The 22932-nt window shown below is 45.3% G+C and overlaps 1 protein-coding gene across 3 annotated transcripts in view; it reads right to left on the bottom strand.

Annotated features, from left to right (window-relative positions):
• Positions 1-22932, bottom strand: part of VEZT (vezatin, adherens junctions transmembrane protein) — a 373255-nt gene that overhangs the window by 138800 nt on the left and 211523 nt on the right. For all 3 annotated transcript variants that reach the window (XM_069629813.1, XM_069629814.1, XM_069629815.1), the window contains exon 7: positions 10276-10423. In XM_069629813.1, coding sequence (XP_069485914.1) covers positions 10276-10423 — 148 coding nt within the window. The remainder of the gene's footprint in view (positions 1-10275; positions 10424-22932) is intronic.

Here is a 22932-nt window from a genome sequence, read left to right as displayed (position 1 = left end):
TTATTACTACGAAAGACAGATCAGAAACGAAACTGATACTGTTTTTTTCTTTACCGAGGATTCCCAGCAGGATTCCCAGCCTGATGACGGGGAATATTCATGAGCATGTGAATCCATGCCAGACCCCATGCTGGAGAAGTAGGACGCACGACGCCCGTAGCCTCAGTTGTAGTTTTTTCCCAGAACGTGTGGCACCAGTCTTCTGCCAGTCTGACCACAAAAAGCCTTGTGGAAACGTATGCTGCAATAGCAAAAGAACTTCTGTAGCAGGGAAGGCAGGGAGGGAGCGATATGGAATATGTCGTCGGACCATCCCATCGATGGAACGTTACCAGGTAAGAGAGTAACTTGTTCTTTGAGGGAATTGGGTCTTCCGACGTATTCCATATCTATGACAGACTCCCAATGCAGTACCAATGCAAGGAGGTGGGAAAAGAATTTAGAATACAGAAATTTAGAATGCCCAATCAAATTGCGGAGCAAAGGACCGCCTTGCCAAAGGCCAGATCCTGCCCATGGATGGAATCAAGTGAGTAGTGACGTACAAAAGTATGTACCGAAGCCCAGGTGGCTGCATCACAGACGTTATGAATAGGAACACCCCTCTGTAGGGCAGTAGAGGCAGCCATACCCCTGGTAGAATGGGCCTGCAAGCCGACCGGTGGGTCCTTACCCGCCAAGCGGTAACACTCAGAAATAACCAGAATAATCCAGCGAGACGAAGTCTCGTCACAGCTTGTCCCAAACGCTTTCCAGCGTAAACAATGAAGAGTAGATCGTCCACTCTGACCCGGGACATGCGTGAAATCTAAAAGCTTAACGCTCTCCTAGGATCAAGCCTATGGAGCCTCTCCCATTCTTTACCAGGATGTGGAGGAGGATAAAACGCCGGAAGAGCAACCTTCTGGCCTAAATGAAATTCCGACACCACCTTCGGAAGAAAGGAAGGACGAACTCGATGGACAACCCTGTCCTTATGAAACACAGTGAAGGGTGGCTGAACTGAAAGTGCCTGTAACTCACGTACTCTGCGAGCAGAAGTGACCAGAGCCAAAAATACAGTTTTAAGAGTTCACAGTCTCAAAGGGCATGAATGCAAAGGCTGAAACGGAGCAACAATCAGAAACTTGAGAACAAGGTTCAAATCCCAACCGGGCACCTGGAAAGGTGACGGAGGAAACACATTAGTGAGCCCTTTCAGAAACTGAGAAAGTAAAGGAATTTTAAAACGGAACACTCTTCAAACGAGCGCTTAAATATGGACAGTGCTGCCAGGTAACCCTTAATGGTACCCACTTGAAGGCCCCTGTGGGCCAAAGAAATCACAAAAGACAGAACCATGGGAATGTCACATGCAAAAGGATCCACATTCTTAACCATGCACCAGTCGCAGAACTTACGCCAACGGTACAGGGACTTTGTTGCGGGCCGTCTGGCCGATAGCAGCACCTCCATCACGTCTTCAGGGAGGTCCCAATCCCTATACCTCAACCTTTCAGAAACCAAGCGTGAAGGTTGAGGTATCTGACCTCTGGATGGAGAACCTGACCCCCCTCCCGTGAGAGCAGATTGTCTCGGTAGGGAAGACAATGTGGAGGACAGATGGACAAGTCGAGAAGGTCCGGGTACCACGTCCTCCGGGCCCACGCCAGAGCAATGAGGATCAACCGGGAACCGAACCTCTGTAACCTCCGCAGTACTTGTGGGATGACGGGGACTGGAGGAAACGCGTACAGCAGTGGGAATGACCACTCCACCACGAACGCGTCACCTAAGGCTCCTTTTGGAGGAAACTCCCGCAAGCAGAACCTCTCGCACTTCCGGTTGACACTGGAGGCAAATAGATCCACTTGAGGGGTCCCCCAAAGGGCGAAGATCTCCAGGAGAATCTCCTGAGCCAACTCCCACTCGTGAGAGATCGCGCTCTGCCTGCTCCGAGCATCCGCCATCTCGTTTTCGTCTCCGGCCAGATGAACTGCCGAGATCGAAACTTCCTGCTGGATTGCCCAGAACCAGAGCTGCATCGCCTCCCTGCACAGAGGAAGTGACCCTGCCCTGCCCCCTTTTTGTTGAGGTAGTGCATGGCCACCGTGTTGTCCGTCAGGATCAGGACATTCTTTCCTCTCACAGTCGGCAGAAAAGCCTTCAGGGCTAGCCTGACGGCCCTCAGCTCCAACAGATTGATATGGAGTCTGGACGCCGACAGAGACCAACGACCGCTGACTGTCAACTCGTTGGCATGAGCTCCCCATCCCGTGAGGGATGCGTCCGTCACCATCGTCACCTCCGGCAAGGGCAGCCAAAATGGAGCCCCCCTCATCAGATTGCCCTCGTCGGCCCACCACAGAAGGACCTGGGCGACCGAGGGCGGCACCTGAACAAGGTCCGACATCCTGCCAGAGGACTGAGACCACTGGAGCTTGAGTGCCCATTGCAAAGATCTCATCCGCAACCTGGCCTCTGGCACCAGAAGAATGCAGGATGCCATGAGGCCTAGCAGTCTCAAGAACTCGAACGCTGGGAGACTCTGGGCAAGTTGAAACTTGTGCACCATCTGCTGAATGTGATGAGCCCTCACCTGGGGAGGAAAACACTGCCCCAGGGACGTGTCGAGCACTGCTCCGATGTACTGGAGCCTCTGAGTCGGTGTCAAATGGGACCATTGACCAGGACCGGGAGTGCGCGCCTCACCCACCTTCTTTTTTGTACTGAATGCAATGGGAGTCCCGGGCTCCAGAGGCAGCGCCACGGGGTGACTGTGCCCCACTTTGGAGAATCATAAAGATGGTTCTCCCCCCTCCCCCAAATTTGGGAAGGACTTGTGCTTTGGAGGGGTGTCGGTTGCTGGTCACCTGAACAGAAAAAAACGTTTTCACTACAGCTACCAGAATCCTTTGAGTCTAATGAGACACACCTGCTCAACAGCCTCCCTGATGATTATTTGAGATAAGAAAGCGCTAGGAGGAGAACAACTACAGACCACAGAACTGCAGCTGAGGGATTTAACCCTGTTATTACTGAGTACCTGATTTGCAGCAAGGGATCTAACCCTGTTATTACTGAGTACCTGATTTGCAGCAGAAGGGATCTAACCCTGTGAATATTTGTCCATTTTGGGATTTCACCCAGCTACTTATTATATTTTTTGCAACAGGTTCAATTGACCAGGACCGGGAGTGCGCGCCTCACCCACCTTCTTTTTAGTCCCTTTTCTACTTTAATGGCAGCAGCCATTTTTGTTTACATTTTTTTTCTTCAACCGCAGCGAGCGGTGAAGGCACAAATGCACACGGGAAAGGCAGATTGTGATTGGCCAATCCACCTTTCCTGGGTGTGAATGACCTTCTCTCTTCCTGGTGTCCATTCCCTTAGGTCCTTTGATGTAACAAAAAATGCCTGTAGACTTATGATGGTTGACCTGTTGCTGCTTCACACTTGAAGGGCCTGCCTGTTATCAGAATCTAGACTCTTGGTATTGGATGTATCATGTGCGTTAACTGGTGTTCATGAAGCATCTATAATTTTCTCTCATCCACCTGTGTTGGATATTCGGGGTTCCAAGCTGTGCTGTGACGCATTCGAAGAAGAGCACAAGGATGCTGATATATATTCCAGAGTTAGGTATATTTCCCAGACATACGAGATCAGCGTGCAGGACACAGGTTTGAATCCTGTCAGGGCAACTCAGCCCTTCATCCTTCAAAGGCCGACACATTGAGCATCAATAAGTTGAGTAGAAATAACTCTTATTGTTGCAGCTCTTGGAAGTTGGAGAAATCCAACATAAGGCGCTATATAAAAATGTGATAACTGTAGATACATCAATTTACTGTCCTTTTTCTGGTGCCAGTAGTTAAGGAGATTTTGAATATTAATGTTATTCTTCTCATATATTATTTGCTCTTCCGACATATAATATTCACACGTTTGAAGACATGTACCAAAGGGCACAATTATGCTTGGCCTCAGAGCAGCCATCAAGTTTCAATATCTTGACTGGACATGCGTTATTAGGTAGAGGTTGACTGGATAGAAACTACATGGTGCTGCTTCACCTGCAGAACAAACTATGGCAAAAATGAAGCCAGCGGAAGATGGGATGAAGCATTGCAACATCTGCTTCACATCTGCTTGGTAACTAGTCCCCACACTTTTGGAAGCTGCAGCAAGCGGCCCGCCAAGAACAGTGCGCTAAGTACAGCTGGCTCATAACAGAGAACACTGATGCCGGCTTGTTATTCGTTCACGGGAGGATGCACTCCACTCTGAATAGCTGTGAGTGGAGCTCCCACAAGGGCCAACTTCCTACCAATTCCTTAGTTTGTGTCAACTAGGATCCTATTGTCTATCACACAGGAGGACATCTACCTGCACATCCAACCAACTCTCAAGAAAGAAATCTAAAGCGCTGCAACAAACACCACTATCCACATTGCAGTAGCATCAGGGACAGTCAACATACACTAAATACTTCCTCTTTCTTCACTACTTTGTTATTACAGTCGATGCATCATTGCAATAGTTTCAGGTCTGATGTTATGGCTTTTGGTCCATCGAAGAGGAAGGCTTTTGCACTAACTAGCACTCACTTGAGTACATCTCACAAGGCAGTCGTTAAATGCGTTAAGAAGTCCTCTGCCCCAGTACAATCATGTCTTCTGGGGGCAAGGAGCTAGATCATTGGCCAGTAACCCTCATGTTGCATAGGATTGGCAGTATGGAGCAAATGAAGGCATTTTACTAAAATGAGGCAGATTGGGTCAGCACGGGGCGTGCTTATTTAATATTGAAATTGTGGCTTTATTAAAGACACTTGTACCCTGTCTGCTTTATGGGCGGTCCTTACCTACAACCGTGTGGTGATGCGGTGGTGGTGTGCTGTGTAGTGTGTAGCGTCTTGTGGCTTTCTAACTGCGTGCAGCGCTTTCAGTTACACTCAAACTGGAGATTAAGGCCAATTACACCAATACAATTGACCCCACCGGGGGAAAAGACATATGCCACTCTATATGCATGATCTTGTTTGACATTGTGAAGTGGACCTAAGGCGGCAGAGTGGAGCTAACACCTCTTTTATATTGCAAATACCAATCCATAATAATCACAGTTCCCTGTGCTCAATTATATAATTCCTTTTATTAACAATCCCATGTTTGAATTGCTCAAATTGCAAAAATGTATTCAAACGTGACAGCATCCAACACCAATATTGGGGAAAAACGATGTATCTGAAGGACTGCACTATGTGTGATTCTAGTAATGTTGTGTATGGAATGAAGTGCCCACTTACAATTACGTTGGTTTGAAAACCAGAAAAGTCAATTTGAGATAGCTGGAGCATAAACACAACAAAACATCAAGTCTCCAGTGGCAATACATTACAGAGAGAATGGATTTTCATTCACGTAGATGACCTTCATCCTTTTGGAATGCGTCAAACCCTCTTCAAGGGGTCTAGATTTAACAAATTTACAGGCGAAACGAGAGATGTTTTGGATAGATACATTGTTGGCCTTGGCTCCTAAAGGGTTAAACCAAGACAGGGATTTGGGTTGTTACCTTCGAACAAAAGGGTCTTCCAGAATCTGGACTAGTATAATTGTTACCAATTTGCATAGCTGAATGTTGACCTGCATAGCTTGAAAAGTGCTAGTTACTAATTTGTATACCTGAATGTTGACCGTCATAACTCATGGCTCATGTCCTTTGTATGCTTTATATCTAACATATTGCAATTGTGGGGGATGTATATTGCACTTGCATACATTTTAAAATGGTTGTTTTTGTTCTTTCATTTTTTTTCTTTTTGTTGATATAATGCACGTAAATTGTTTTAGTATTCGTCCAAGTTTTATATTATACTTTTATAAATTTCATAATGATCATTTTGAGATTGCTTTGATGCTATGTCCCATTTATTTTCCTGTATGTATTTGAATTTTTAAACATACATAAAATTACAATTTATGTCTCTACCTAAATGACTGACAACATTCCTATTGGATTTGTAAAATCAATTAATTGTATATGCTATTTATATGCAAATTTAGATAATTATGCATAGGGACGTCAAGGTAATTTAGTACTCGTATTATATATAAGGTCTGACTTAACATGATAATAGGCCATACAAATACTCTTGCATTATTAACATATGCATGTCTTGACCGCAACACAGCTTGATAATATTCCAACAAGTTTTACTTTGAGAAAATTGCACCTGCAGTGTGCCGCACAAAGCTTCCTGAGCGGCCTAGATGTTTGGTGGCTTTAGAGATAAGGTGCTCTATATAATGATAACGCTCTTTTGCCACGGTTTAGCAGTCCTCAGATATGATCCCATGAAGCTTTGAAATGTAATTCACAGGGCGAGAATTTGTTGTATTTGGGACAATACATATTGGACTGTTGATTTCTAAACAGCAAAACTATGAGCTACAGAAATGATCATCATCACTCTTATTTGATAGGCCTAATCTCATTACATGAGCAACCCACATACAAATCTCTTAATCTCTCAAAGGGGAGGCACGATCTTTTATTTTACCATTCTACAAAACACATTTGTAATCTTTTATAGGTTATCATTTCTTATTTTTAATATGTTAAATAGACCTCACACTCCCTCTCTATGCAATCTATTTTCAAAAAAACATCTCTCGCTATGGGGATAACAAACAGAAAGAGCAACTGACCAAGAACATTAGCTCTGGATGACAGAAAGAGTCCAATGAATTGGAACACAAACTGCACAGTTGAATTTTAAAATGCTTTTAAATCTTTATCTATGTAACACAAAGGACTGTGTATTGTGAGTTTTCGAAGCTTTTTTCAATGCCTTTCTGATTGCTTTGTTGTATTATATATGAATAAGGTAATGTTATATACTGAACATATAAAAATAAACCAATTTCTGTTTGTATGTTCTAGCTGTGCACAAATTGTGAATCTATCAGGGATGCCCAAGAAGAGTGTTGCATTATTTAATCTGATTTTAAGTGTAACCTTTGAGTTTTGTGTACCTTTACCTGGTGCCCTATTGTATTAAATACAATCAAAGGAGAGAAAACTGTAGGCGCCGATGCACAAAAAAATAAAAATGGATTTCTTTTTCAAAATATGATCATCAACTATTGTCTAGTACATGAAGTCTGAGGCATACAGTTTGCAAATATGTATCACTATCCAGACATCATACAAAAACAATATTCCAGTCAGAAAATATCATTCAAGATCTGCAGTGCCTGTATTGCCTACACTCGTGCGTGTGCTTTGCCTAACATGGTTTTTTCAAGGCTAATCGTTTTCCACACAGTTTATTTTTTAAAGAGCAGTTTTAGTGATAATTACATCTCATATACATAACTTTGGTAAACTTGACCATCACAATTGTAGAACTACGCTTCAATTGCTTTGGAAAAACTATCCATAACATCAAATCGTTGAATGGGTATCCAGCGATAATATTACAGGAAATAATAACGACTGAATTTACAAAGATTAAAAAATATTGCTAGAATCAATCTAGAGGATTAAAAAAACGACCAGCAGAAAAAATATCGAAATAAAGGCAAGAAAGTTTAATCATAGGGCTGTGTTTTAGGTGTAAAAAAAAGATTTAGGTTAAAATTGAGATAAAGGGAAGGGAGACAAGGAGAGTTTAGGAGTAGGAGAGGTAAGTGCACCCCGTCCCCTGAAAAAAGGTATTTTTTACAATGGGAAATGTAAAAGACATGTCTATATTTTTCCTGCAATATTTATTGCACTTTGTAATTGTTAAATGTTACTGTTATTTCAGCAATAAAATCACAGTAAACCGTTGAATGGTCATCACGTTCATAAAATGGTCCTCCAATGTTTTTTGCTTTTCATTAATTACTGGAGATCATAGCTCCTGCCCCAGTTGGTTCTTTGGTGGTGCTCCGCATATACTCAAAGAACGCGGTCACTGAAAACAAGTCATATGAGCGTGAAATGGCATGGCAAGCTACCCAATAGATATGCAAACAAGTGAATACACAATTTTGAGGATGCACTAACAGAGCATTAAACAGCAGACACAAGCTAATCACACAACAAAATAACAATAGATCTCATTATTTGGCGAACGTCTGCACAAACCATTTTATGAACTTGATGACCATTAAACAATAATTCATTTTTATTTTTTGCTTCAATGCCTAGAGTTTTCTCTCCTTTGATGAGATTGCCAAAGGGATGCCTCCCACTCTTACAGATGTCGGAAGTAGTGAGGTTTGGGGATGTTCATTCTTTGGGTTTTCAGCTCTTCAACATCCAGCAAATGGGCGATTTTGTTGGCCACTCTCCATCCGCTTGGATATGGTCTACAGTGGTGCCCAGGTACAGAAACCTGGGCTTCATACAAACTTGGTGGGCTGCATCTGCACCCAAAATATTTCTGAACCTGGATGGCAAATATGTTTTTATTAGTTCCCGGTTTCCATCTTCCCACCAAAGTTCCTGGCAATTGGACTAAAACCTGCCCATTGTTTCATTTTTATTACCTTGGTTTATTGTTTCCTTATAGAAATGTCATTCTTTTGCATAAACATTCTAGTGTTCTCTGCAAAAAATAACTTTAACTCAATTTAAATAATATCAAGTCTGCATGCAATATAAGAAGGATTCTTAAGTAGAAAAATGATTGCTAAATGCTAGCTGGATCCCTGAAATAAAAGAATCCTAGTGGAATTACTTCAGGCAGTACAGCAGGTCACCCGCCATCATTAGTCGACTGTAGTCTTGTGATGCTGCTCAGGAATGCAGTATATGTACGCAGGTCCTCCTGCGGTAGAGGACGACAGCCAAGTCAAGCCAGAAGGACAGGCTCACTAACTCCTCCCTGGATAATTTACAAGCCACAACCGAGGGTTAGGCGCATGGTGCGCAGGAGTGGTATATCGGGACAAGGTAGCGCCTCCAATTCTGACAACGGAACCAAGCAGCCAGGAGTGCGGAGAATGTCAGGAACCCAGACAGGCCTTACATTTTCTGTTTAAAAGACCGGCGACTCCATCTCCAGGCGATTGTCTAAGACCAGGATTGGGCCCAATACTTGGTGTGGAGCCTTAGTCAAAGTCCATACCCTCTATTTAGAGTTTCAGTACCGGATCAACATACAGTGGCAGCTCAGTGCACGACAAACTTAACACAAGCAGAACAGGCAGCCTGCAGAGCTTCCATGCTTGGGAGAAGGAGAGGACTTTGAGGGGTGCAGAATGAAGGGGAGAAGGGGGACCCTCACTGTTTTTCCACAGAGCTGGGAGCACTTGCATGACATGCAATAAAGGTGAAGGTGGGAGAGAAGGCCAAGGGTCATGGGGGCTCCCATGTATATGGGCAGAGAAGAGGGGCATGCAGGAGGGGCAACGGCCATGCATAGAAGAAAGAGTGGGCCCAATGGAACGAAGAACACTTTTCATTGGAACTAAGAACACTACTCTGAGAGGAAGCCCCCAGAGTTCAGCTAGGGGGAAGTCTTAACCAGAAGCACAGTGCTCTGGTCTTTAGGTTCTTTTTCTATGGTGGTAGGGCCAGATAGAATTAGGTTTTGCATGGAGGACATGTTTTTGTTTCTTGGATGACTGACGAGCACCCGCAGTTTCGTTTCTTAAGCAGGGAAAATCCCCTTAGCAATAAGGATAGATGGGCCTATTCTTATATTATTTAATAAAGACATATTTGAGAATGTCCTCAGTTCTCCGCAGAGTACACACAAAACAATGTGAAAACATAGCTCTGTGAGTAAACACAGACAAAGAGCTCAATATTCCAGGCACAACGGGTGGATATACAAAATGAGGAACTGCGGCAGAGTGCACTGGCATGACGTGGAGGGGCTGCAGGTGGTAATGAATAGGATTGCAGGTGCCCCCTTAGCAAACACACAACTCTCTAAAATGGATGAGGTGAATGTTCCAGTCAGGGGACACAATGGTAGAGTAACGCCGAGATGAACATGAAGACATAAGGCACCATAGATGGCACTGCAGCGGGCAGAATATTAGTAAGAGCAATGATATGGTCAAGCTGGTTAGCCTTAATACCTGTACAACCTGTGGATATTAGCATGCTGCACAGACTTGCCTCATATTACATTAGAGTGCGAGCGTGTGGTCCCCTTTAATGCTTGGCAGAATCATCACGTGCATTACAGACACCCCTTAGAATGGTCCGTCTTTGGGATCACAAGGATCGCAGCATTAACTCCAGCGGCCGCAGTTTGAAGGCGGCCATTTTGATTGTATGAATTACCTTTAATGCCGGGAGGCTGAAGCCATCTGTGAGGTTATGTGCCTCTTCCTCCGACACTTGCACCTTGCTCAGCCCCAGGCGCAGGTCCTTCAAGGGCACGACACAGATGTAGTTGGTCACATTGTCAATCTCAGAGTTCAGCGGGTAGGTTTGGCGAGAGTTAAGGCAATTCAGAGAGACACTTGTTTTAGTATGAAAACACGAATCATACATGATTGGCACATATTACACGTCAGCTTTGAACCTAAACTCATGGGTCCTCATTTCCACGACCCGCGGATTGAAAGCGTTACTGTACACAAGATGTCGCTGTTTAGTATCCCATGTCCCATACACTTAAATAAAACTAAAAAAAACGAGAGTAACGCATTAAAATGTCAAATGCTTTACCTGCTGGCCTTCCAATGGCAAAGTGCAAAAAATGGGCCATAAGGGGAAAGGAATCCAGTCTGCCTTACCCAATAAGTCATCCGCAGCATCAAGGATTCCAACAAAGCGGTGTCGTTTCCATGGTGCCTGCTGGGCTTTTGTGGCCTGCTGTTACATCATTCACTTAGTGACGCCTTTTAAAACTGTTACAAACATCGTATAATCTAGAGTAAGGATCTACAACCATTGGCTCTACAGATGTTTTGGTTCTGCAACTTCCATGGGCCTTTGCCAGCTTGGTCCATAGGGACAAATCACGAGAATTGTACTCGTGAATATCTTGAGAGCAACGTGTTGCAAAGGCCCCTTCTCTAGAGAAACCCCAGGAGCATAACTCACAGCAAAAAGAAAGCCACACACCTTTGTGTTAGAAGAGCGATTACAGGACCAGGGTGGCAGCACATGAGACTAGTGAATGTGTACCAGAGGTTACTGCTGCAAGGCCTCGGACTGCGAGGGGGGTTGGGTTTGGACAATTCGACGACGTGTCAACTGCTACCTACGAGACTGAAGCCAGATGCTGGGTTTTTCTGATCAGGTAGGCTGGTAAGTAGCAGGGAACTTCATGAAATGCCTTTTCACATAAACCTGGTTCAGAAGAAAATGATGAGTGCCTTGGTTATTTTGAAGGCAGATGTCTGAAAGGATTGTTATTGTAATTTGTTATTTATAACGCACTTAATACCCAGAGGTTTCTAAGCGCGGACCCAGGGATCGAACCTGTGTTGCTCCGCGTCGTCTTGCTTCTACGTTGCCCCTGAGCTATCCTCCTGAGGCACGCCACTGCAGAGATCTTTTACGGAATCATGCAGCATCCAGCACATGAATACACAGAGCTTAATTCCCACAGTAGTGGGGGCTGAGACAACAGGGTAGTGTGACGAATCTCAGAAATATTTCCCTTCTCCCCAAGAGGGTGCCCCCTCGCCCCCCTGTGAGGCTAGATGGGTGAGACCGCTGCCAATAGCCTCCCTTGGGGTAGAGGGTAAGCAGTAACTCACTGGGAGAGACTCCTCCTTTGGGGACAAGGACTTCCGTTCTCAGGAGGATAGAAGGTCCTTCAAATCGACATCAGTTTGTCTGCCTGATGAGAAAACCTCTGAAGAACAAGTTGGGATGTGTTATTGTCACCCTGAAACAGAAAAGGTCCTAGTAGAATTCCATTCCACTTGGACGAAGAAGGAGCCCTATGGAGGAAGAGAGAACCAAGCACAGAAGGAGAAGAATGGATGGCTTCTTACGCAGGGGAAGGCCTCCAGCTACAGCATCCCAGAGAGGGGAGGTGCCTGGGGAAGCAAAAACAGCCTGCGAGGTTCAAAGTTAGGCACACGCTGACTGCAAGCAGCAGAGACGAGACGTGCAGCGTTCTGCAGTCAAGCAGAGGTGTGGGCTGTCATTAGTGCTATGCTCGGTAGCAAATGGCCCAAAAGAAAGGAGAATGGACACACAGCGTTCTGAAGAGACAAAAGAGAAGCACTGAGTGGTGGCGTGACCGCAGGGACTCCCTATGGTGGAGCAGGAGTCCAACCAACAATGCCGAGACCATATCTATACAGCGTGTTCGGGAAGAGTGGAAACTCCCAAGTACCAAACCACCCATCATGGAGAAGCAAGGAAAGAGAAACCGATCGAGATTGGCGAGACGCCAGTAATGGGGGAAAGGAAGGCGATTCACAGCGTGTGAAGAACCCAGTGATGTTAACCCTTGCCACGGAAGGTAAAAAGGTATAAAGGGCTATCCGGGGAAGGGACTGTGAATCATTACTCATATGCTCCTACTCGTCCCAGTTACGAGAGTGAATGAAAGTTATTATTGGATTGCTCAAACCCATCACAGTCACAAGAGCAAAACCATAAGAAGAGTGAATGAAAATCATTACTGGAATGTTCTTACTCCTCACAGTCACGAGAATAAAGATATATTACGAGTGAATGAGAATCCTCAATACAGTCAAGAAAGAGAAAACACAATACAAGTAGTGAAAGGAAGTCTGAAAGACAGGTACATTGGAAAGGTTCTAACAGAGTATCAATCAGACATAGACGGTCCAAAAGACAGACAAGAGAAATGTGCTAAGAAAACAAACTTTGGGAAAGTAACCCCGAAACCTGAGAATGGCAGGTTCAAGGCAATTGAACTATTAAGAGATTTCCCAGAGGAGAACAGTAGTTGTTGGCAAAGAGAGCCAAACGACGGAGAGAAGGATCAATCATTATAAGGACAACAAGGAAAGAAGTACAAAGTCACACCGCACTACATGAACTGTATGAACTGATAAAGGTGACTACAAGAGATGATCTAAAGTTCGCTTATTGACGAGTGATTGAAAGCCAACTCAGGACACCTCATGAGGAGGGAGGCCTTCTTCTCCATTTAGGTTGCTAAGAATAGTGGTAGGGTCAGATGGGTTAGAGTTGGACAGTGAACGGTTCTTCATTTATAGACATTCACCGATGACTGAAGCTAGTTTTGTTAGGTAGGGAAACCTTGTAGAATAAGGAAAGACAGGCTTAATCTTATTCTTTAATAAAATAATGAGCGGAATCTCTAATCAGAGTCCGTGTTCTTCTTCTGACCTACCGCAGCAGTTACAATGAAAGGATAGATCTTGTCACAATAAATGACTCCCCATAGATATATACTCCATATCCCTTTGCAAACAACCAGAAAAGGAAGCAGTGGAAACATGCTTAACAACATGCGTCAAGGGAACACCCCTTATATATCATGCTGCAGAGTAGAAAGAACTCAAGATCCTCCTCTTCATGGATTGGCTCCTCCTCAACACCTAGGTCCTTACCCCTTCCACGCCCCACCTAGCCTGAGATTGGGCAATTTGCTCACCCCATGTTTTCTCCTCTGGGCGCTTGTGGATCCCTTGCTGCCAAATTTGCCTGCCCTCCCTCTGTTAGCTCCCCGCTCCCTTGGATCGCTGTTTCCCTCGCAGTGTACTTCCCCTTATGACTTGTAAAGCACTCCGTTGTTTCCCCAAGTTAGGTCCTCGCCTAATAAATACTGTATTCATTATAATAATGATAAAAGATGTCCCACTGATGCCTAGGGAAGAACCTTTGTAAATTCTTCAGATAACACTGACTCTTATGGGGGAACTTTTGGAAACTTCTTAAACCCATTCTAAGTGACATGCCAAGTTACATAGCTGAGTGGAGACATTTCTCTTCTCTCCCCCATAGGGCCCTGAAGTTTTCAGACTAAAGACCACATTTAGAAGGTACCAATGACTAAGTATACATTTTAATATAATAAAGCACTGCAGTTCACTATGTGCCATAGAAGTAACTGTGTTACAGTAATAAGATATTCTGTTTGCACTTGTATTCAGAGGTGAAGAGGGATCTGTTCAGGCTCGGCACTACTTGGCTGATTTTACTGTATGTTCTGTTGGCCCTTTGGGACAGTTTCCTATAAGGCTCTAATTTTTCCACCTTCCTTTTTCAGACTCATATAGGCCTAGACCTTCCTTGTTGGGTTACTCTTCTATACTGTGTCTTGTAGTGAGGCGGAATAAATGTATTTTTACTTCAATGTATTTTTTGCTACATACTTGCTTTCTTGGGTACAGTAGACTAATTGCGGTGAATTTTGTTGTGTTTGTGTATGCTGTGACAAAGCAAGTGTGAACGCACCGGGATAGACCCCCCCCCTTTGGGGACAAGGACTCCCGTTGCAGTGAGGCACTCTCTAAAGCAGAGCACACTATGGCCTACATGGCATGCTCTCAAATAGCAGAAACTGCTAAACATCAAGACTGTGACAAAGAAACTCTTATAGGGAAAGGATATGCTCCTTTAAATCAGAATCACCAATCCACATTGACGAGGACGTTGATTGACATACACTCGATGAGCCAGAGAACGAGGAGGAAGGACGGAAGAAGGCACACGTCAACTCAGGGAGGCCCCGAGCTGCAAAACACCTGCTAGAAGGAGAAATCAGGAAGCCTGCAAGTTTCAAACTCTCTCAAGATTGCCAGACAAGACGCCAAAGCTACGGTGAACCCAAAGCGTGTGAAGCCAGAAGGGCAGGAGCCCGCAAATAGGTGGTGACAAGACTACGGAAGAGGAACAGTGGTGGACAGCAGATGCACAGAACTTCGCCGATACCACCGACGGCGTAGAGCCACAGGGTGTCCGTTTACTTATCCGAGCACCGGGACACCACAAAGAAACGAGTAACGACAAAGCTAAGCGAGACCACGGGGAAGCGCCTATGAAGAGAAGGCACCGGCAGTCCAGCACAAACAAGTAGAATTCCGACTCCAGAAGCAGTTCTCCTTCAGAACCGAAGGTAACCCGGGACGACAAAGTTACGGGAGGCCTTGAAGAGGGAATCATTATACCGTAAACCCACCATGTCTCAGTAATAGCTATGAGACAACGTTAACCTTGAAACAAGTGAACTTAAAATGTGATAATAACAAAGAATCAGCCTTTGAAAAGGAGAAGAAAGAGAGAAGAACCAGTGATCATCATACCCTGGGAAAAGGGAAAAGAGACAAAATGTAACTTGAACCCAATGAACTTAAAAAGTGATAATACAAAAGGCCGTATTATCGAAAAGCTGAATAAAGGAAGACCAGAACCAGTGATCATTATACCCTGGGTAAAGGCGGCAGTAATACAACAGATACAAGGCCAAATGGACCAAAGTGAACTGAGCTATAATAATCCAGGTCACATAGCCCACCCGAACAACAAGCCTATCCAGGGATACGCTGAGAATCGCAAACAGGAGTATACAACTTGAAAGAAAGCCCAAATGGGGATGCCCAAAGAAGAAGGAAAACTCACCAGTCCATTTGAAGAGTTACAAAACTGATCCAGGAATCACGAGAGGCTATTTAAGGATCCTGTACCAATGCAGACCCTATAAACGGATACTCGAAGTATCCTAAGGAGAAGGGTGCCATTCTCCAAGCCTCAGTTAATTTATATAGTGGTAGGGGCAGTTAGGATGGTTTGGACAGTGGAATTCTTTAATTTGGACTTTTACGACAGATGGACGGACGAGCACCTTACTTCTTAGTAAGATAGTTAGGGACCACTCAGAGATAGGAAAGGTTAGACCTTACATTAATAAAATATTCTGAACCATGTCATCTAAGGGTCTGTGTCCTTCTTCTGACTCGCCACTATACGTACGGGACGAATTGTACTTGGCTACCAGCCCATCCTTTCCTAAAACTGAAGCCTGGCTGCACTGCTTCATTTTCCATTGCGACGGTTTGGTCTTAACTTGTGTTCACCCCGTTCTTCCACTCAAGATAGGTCTTGTCACAACCCTCACCAGAGGCCTCCCCAACAGCTACCGTGGAACACCAGGCTCAAGGTTTTGATCTAATATTGCGCTCTCTCCACCATTCTCTTTCTTCTAATAATCTCAAGCAGGGCATACCCCTGTCTCAGGTATAGTTTCCAAACATCCTTGGAACTAGAAAACACAACTGGCATCTCACCAGATCATAACAACAAGCCAATCAGTGAATGGGAAACAAGACTTCAAGAGGATTTATAATGGGATCTATAAAGTGAGAACCAGCTGGAAAGCAACGGAGCACTACCCTTAGGGTATTCACAGTGTTAATCTCAAACACAGTGAATTCAGAGCAACGAACAGGCACCTCCTGTAGTCTCAGTGTGAGACCAACACAATCTCAAAGTCTTCCGGAGATCAAGCTTATAATTTTTCTCTGCAACATACAGAATCCGCTCCCCTTTCAAATGATGATCCAACGTAGTCTTCGGTACAAAACCAGCTGGTGCTGAGAATGAGTGCAATGCAGACAGTTTGCATAATCCTGGATGACCTCTAGTGTGACTACAATGGGCTGACCTGCGTGCAAGAGGTATTGAATACAGTTGATTTGAGGGGATTAGGCCAGTCAGGGTAGCACCCTTCATACCTGCAGGAAAGGGGATCTTGACCATCAAAGAATGTGATCTTAAATAATGGGGTTTGAACAGGCGCCTTGTAGAGGATTTTTCTGACAGCAACCATGATGCCATGAGTTCTGGAGAGAGACTGGAAGGGTCCTTGGTCCAGCTTGATTTGCGTGCTTCAATTAGGTCAGTTTGCCATAGCTGCAAAATGCACAAAGTAACCAACGCCAGCATGGCGAGCTCGAGAAAGAGCACAGATGCTATAGCAATTTTTAGGGTGAGTAGCAGTTTATACGTTTCTCAGGGTTATGCTGCATGTTCTATGAACCAAGACTCTACACAGTGTCTTTCCAGTTGACCTTGGTGGTGCAGCTGGATTATGGACCAGTTTTCCGTTAAATTATCCAGACCGATTGTCTTGGTAGATGGCTCACAAGCCACGTACTTGCCTCTTGCATGGTGCCAGTCTGCATTTCTAAAGAATGGATACCCTCGGCAACGCATATTAGGCGATTTATCCTTCCATGGTTGATAAATTGATAAACACCAAATAGGGTAATAGCAACACCTGTTATTATAGTGCTTAGAAGCAGGGGAAAGAAGCATGAAGCACTGTATAATAACACAAATTATCAACAACACATTATATTTTGCAGTACAAGATTTTGTGAAAACTGTACGAACCTTTAAATGGCAGTGCGAAATTTACAGACCATATTAGGAAAGATTTTTAAAAGCTTTCTCCGAAAGGGCTGTATCCAACAAAAACGCCATACCTTTATCTGAGATTGTTCATGCCTCTTATCTATGACTGCTGAGCTTCCAAATGATGGAGGGCCTGGTGAAATCCCACTGTCAATTAACTGCAACAATTAATTAGCTGGGTTTTGTCAAAGGTCCTTCAAACTGGTTAAGAGAATCCCCATTGTGAGATTTGTCAGAAACCTGAGGGTGTTCTCCCAGTAAGACCTCAAGAATCCCTTATACCAGTGGCCAGGACACGCCCTTTGCTTTTGGATCCAGTTCCTGGAGGTGGACCAGTGGGGGAGGATCGCCTTGATAGGGGAACCAGGGGTTATGCACGGGGGGTATACCCCAGGTGAGACGCAGTATTGTGCAAGAGAAGGAGAGAAGGGCGAGATATCTGAGGCTTTCATGGGCTGTATTGCATCTGCCTCCCTTCCTCCCGTTCGATCTCTCTGGCCCCGATCCGACAAACCCCCTGTACGTAATCATTCATCTAAGGTCACAAACCAGGTTACACCCAAAAAGCCTAACTCCCAGAATCTTTGTTTCAACGGTCTCCATTCGAATACTCCCTATCCTTCTTTCCGTTCCTTTGAGTATCAATTCCGCACCCCAACTTGATCAGACAAAACATTACAATTCCCACAATCCCCTTTGTTCATGTCACGACCCCAGCTATTCCTGCTATTCAACCAACTGTATCATTACCTTCCTCATTGTCTACCGCCCTCCTGGACTGAGCACTGACTTCCAGAAAGCCCTAATCCACTCACTCCCAGACAATCTAAAAAGCTCACCCAAAGTTATCCTCTTAGGTGACTAACCTCGGCCTCAATGATTCTAAGGATTCCCACGCCACTGCCCTCAAAAAAGCTCTCTCCAATCTTGGGTTCTCCAAATCTATCTCCAGGCCCACCCACTCTAAAGGGCGGACGCTAGACTGGGTTGCCCACCACAACTGCACCCTAGAGGTCAAAGACATCTCCCCTATCCCTTGGTCTGACCACCATTGCATGAAATTTGACATCGCCACATCTAAAAGGGCCTCCCAGGCCAGCGATTCCGCTCCCTGCCGCACTCACCAGAAGCTCTCGGCAGCTCACAAAGGAGAACCTCACTAAACATCTCCTGGTACCTGCATTATTGCCTCCCTTCTCTAATGATCCAACAGTACTTGCCAATGACTTCAAGAGGATCATCACCATGGCCGTGGACACTGTAGCCCCACTTACCCTCAAAAAAGATAAAAGAGTTAAGCATATGAACGCCTGGTTCTCCCAGGAGCTCTTACAGCTACGTTCCAAAAGAAGAGCTGCACTCACTGCCTGGATGAATAACCCCAAGGACACCACCAAAGCTGCCTTCAAGGCCCTATCCACAGAATATAAAACCGCCATCATTTAAGCCAAGGCGTCCTCCTTCAACGCTAGGATCTCGGATGCCAAGTCAGGGACCAAATAAATCTTCACCATCTTTAGAGAGCTGGAGACCCCTACCTCCCCTCCTCCCACTCTCCTAAAAGATGAAGCCTGGTGTAACAAAATTCAATCCGCCATGTTGGATAAATTGGACACTCTTCACGCCAAGATCCTTACACATCCAAAAGGCACTTAACAACCTCATTGCCAAAAACCATGGCTCCCCCACTCCAGCAGCTGACACCAGCCAATCCCCTCTGAGTATAAGGAAATGACTGAAACTGAAGTCGCTGCCCTCCTTAGATCCATCAAACCCTCCAATTGTTAAGGGGACGTCTGCCCAGCTCAGGTGATAAGGACTGTGCCCCCTCCCTTGTCCCCTTCATCACTTCCTTCATTAACGCCTCGTTGAAGTCTGGCCATGTTCCAGCTGAGCTCAAGGAAGCGTGGGTTTGTCCGCTCCTCAAAAAAACCTTCCCTAGACCCATCGGTCCCAGGGAACTAAAGGCCCATTACCACTGTCCCATTTTTACTAAAAAATCCTGGACAAAGCAGCTTACCTGCAAGTACAAAAATTCCTTGAAGAAAACCATCTTCTTGGTCTTTGGCAGTCAGGCTTCAGGGCACGACATGGCACCGAAACAGCACTTCTTGACCTTAAGAATCAGATGGATGACCTCAAGAGATGCAGGCAAACCTGCTCTACTCCTCCTTCTGGACTTAACAGCTGCCTTCGATCTGGTGGACCATAAGACCCTCTGCCACCATCTTGCCACCGCAGCCAACCTCTCCCCCACTGCCTGAAACTGGATAACTTCTTTCCTGCAGGAAAGAGCAAAGAAGGTCTTCTCCGACTCTTCTTGCGCTGACCCGAGCATCATCCAATGTGGCGTCCCACAGGGATCGTGCATCGCCCCAACCCTTTACTACCTCTTCACGAGGCTGCTGTTCAAGATCCTTGACATCCTGGGCATCTCATACACGAACTATGCTGATGACACTCAGGTGCTTATCCCCCTCTCGGGGGGATTACCTGTCCGACCTGAACACGCTCAATTCCATCTACTCTACGATCCAATCTTGGATGGCAGAAAACTGGTTATGCCTCAACAGTGAGAAAACCGAGCTTCTGCTGATTGGCTCCCCGTCCACCCTGGGCAAGCTGGACAAGCAATACAATTCCTTCACCATAGATAACATTCCTATCCTCGTCTCCCAAATGGTCAAGACTTTGGGTGTCTACATGGACCCGAACCTGAACATGAATAGGCAGGTCAATGCCATTGCATCCTCCTCAGCCTATTACTCCAAACTTCTCAACGCAGTCAGACCGTACCTCTCCCAACAGAATTGCCTCACAATCGCCAGGGCAATAATTGGCTGAAGATTGGACTATTGCAATGCCCTTCTGATAGGGACTTCAGGTAAAAACCTTGCTAAACTTCAACTAGTCCAAAACAATGCCCTCAGGGCCGCCACTGGACTATCACTTGGGGACCACATCTCTGACCTTAGGCATCAGGTCCACTGGCTACCGATTAAGGAAAGAATCATCTTTAAAACTCTTGCCCTCACGCACAAGTGTCTCCACGATCAGGCCCCCCAGTATCTCGTCCAGAGATTCTCGAAACCCTGTGCATCCAGGCCATCCAGAGTGGCTTACTCCAACTTGATCACTGTGCCTAAAACCCGCAGAGTGCGTGCTGGTGGCACCAGCTTCCGCACTATGGTAGCCAACCTCTGGAACTCCCTTCCACCGCATATCAGACAAATTGACTCTCATACTGCCTTTCGTAAGACCATCAAGACTAGTCTCTTCATATAAATGTACCTATTTTGTCTGCTACGTGGGACTTTCGCATATGTAACACTGTATTCATGTCTAAGAACACTTCTGGGGCAGCTTTTTTGTAACCCTTAATCAAGCCTTCCTATGCACCGTTTCACAGCGCTTCAATGCCCGCGAGCTTTAGTGCGCGTTACAAATGTAATAAATAAATAAATATTCCCGTCCCCCTGATTGTCATTTCCCAAAATCCCAACCTGCTAAGACAGAACACTACCGTCCCCACCATCCCCCTATGTTCTGTTCTTCATCCCAGTCATTCTCGTCCATTTAACAAACCCTCCAAAACCTACCCTTCCGAGAGGCCCCAAACCCAATAGGCATTTTTCCAACCTGCATACGGCGTTATTGTTGAATAAACACACTTGAACTGTGATCGCTTTTGTCTGTCTTATTTGTTGTCATCATGAGTTTCCCTCAGATTGCAGCCCATGATGCCCCCGAGACAGTTTGCCATTTGGGGGCGCAGCTCAGAGCTATGGAGAACTTCTTCACCCATGTATGCAGGAGGGAAAGGAAAGGAGACTGGTTGCTTGACCTGGCCAACATGCACTAACGTTTACCACCAGAAATCTAATTATAGCACTGCCTACTAGCCAAAACTGAAAAACACAGTCGCAGAACAGGCCTTAGGCAAGCACATTCCTCTCTTACCGACACGCATATGAAGCACTTTGTGCTTTCCCTAGGTACGAGTCTAGGGCACCAGAAGCTGTAGCTGTAATTTCAGGCAGCACTCGCTCTGCCTGTGCATCTCACCTGCCTATTCGCTCTTTACTCCTGAAAGGTTCAATGCCAACAGGAAGATCCCTTGCGCTTGGCTTCAATCGAACCTTCCTGAACAGTGGACTACTGCGCTTCCCCTTGCTTTGTTGTACAAAATGTCAGCCACGTAGCAACCATGCTTTTACGGTCTCCATTCCCCATGACATATGACCTGGAGCCTTTTACAGTCAGTACTTAGCTTGCATAAGGTGATGTATAGTTTCCATTTGGGAATCACCCTAAACCCGTTTAGGGAAATAGGCACAACACAAGGCCTACAATAGGGGATCTTCTAATGAGCTCCTGGCAGGTGGAACGACAAAGAGGGCTTCTTGCACTCCTCGATGAAACAGCAGGGAAGGCTAGGCAGACATTTCATAACCCAAGGGGCGGTACGCCGCCACACTGCACCGCGGAACAGCGAAATGTTAGACTGCGCTTGGGGTGTCTGCCTAGTCCACCTCAGAGCGAAACATGAAAATAAGCTGTGACGGAAGTCAGCAGCAAGAAACAAGGAAAGTAAGGATCCTGCCTCCAGCCTCACAATGCCCCAAATGTCTCTGGGTCAGTGATGCCAGCGAAGAAGGGAGGAAAATCTAATATTATTACGGCCTGATCTAAGGAGGAACTTAAAAGTAAAAAAAAAATCTCAATTTGAATAGATTACTAGTTGCAAAAATGTTTACAACACAAAAAAACGAGTTCATATATATTTTACCCAGAAAAAAATGATGGCTTGAAGCGGTGAACTAGGTATCGCGCATCATCTTGGATGCATGCAGAGGGCGAAGATTCATCGGCATAAAGCAACATTTGTAGTAGATTTATGTATCCTTGTGTAGGCTTTCAGACCGCAGTGAGTCAACAGGGCAAGGTTGTTTGGAAGGAGGCCCACACAATTGTTGCATTAGCCAACGAGCAACATAAGGCCCACACTGTAGGTTGAAAGTACTGGCTTCAAAAGAGGGCCTTAAGCTCTTGAGTACGGCCTGTGGGAAAGGCACTTCACTAATAACTGGGATCTGAAGCCAAGGAAAAAGGATTAAGAATGCAAACCATACCTGAGCCCTTCATACGACCAATAGGCTTCCGTACGATTGCCGGAAGCCTATGACGTCAGCCTTACTATGCCGTCTTCCGAAGAGGAGGCAAGCAAGAATAACTTCCAGTAAACATATCTTATAAAGATTTACAAAATGGTAACTTGAATCGCCGCCTCTTGGCGCTGTTGTGGTAGGTGTCATTATTACACAACTAAATGGAAATCAATGGTATTGGAAATTTGCCAGAGGATCTTGGAACAATGTGTGCTTATGGTTTGGTCTTTCAGTATCGCAAGCCATTTTGTTTCGACTGATTGATGCAAGTCGACTCCATAAGTCTTGTGACCATTGTAGTCTTTGGAGAACAGGAAGAGGGGGAGGAGGAGAGGCGACTAGACCGGCCCATTAATCAATGCAATATTTCCATTCGTACAGGTAAGTAACGCTTAATAATCTAGGGATTCATTCTAAAGAGCAAGCAGTCACTATCTGGGGAAGTGGAGGAAAG

Source organism: Ambystoma mexicanum, chromosome 12 (assembly GCF_040938575.1).
Source record: "Ambystoma mexicanum isolate Mex_15411 chromosome 12, UKY_AmexF1_1, whole genome shotgun sequence".
In the NCBI taxonomy this organism is placed as follows: Eukaryota; Metazoa; Chordata; class Amphibia; order Caudata; family Ambystomatidae; genus Ambystoma; species Ambystoma mexicanum.
Note: the sequence above shows the minus strand (reverse complement) of the source record. Positions and strands in the feature narration are given on the sequence as shown.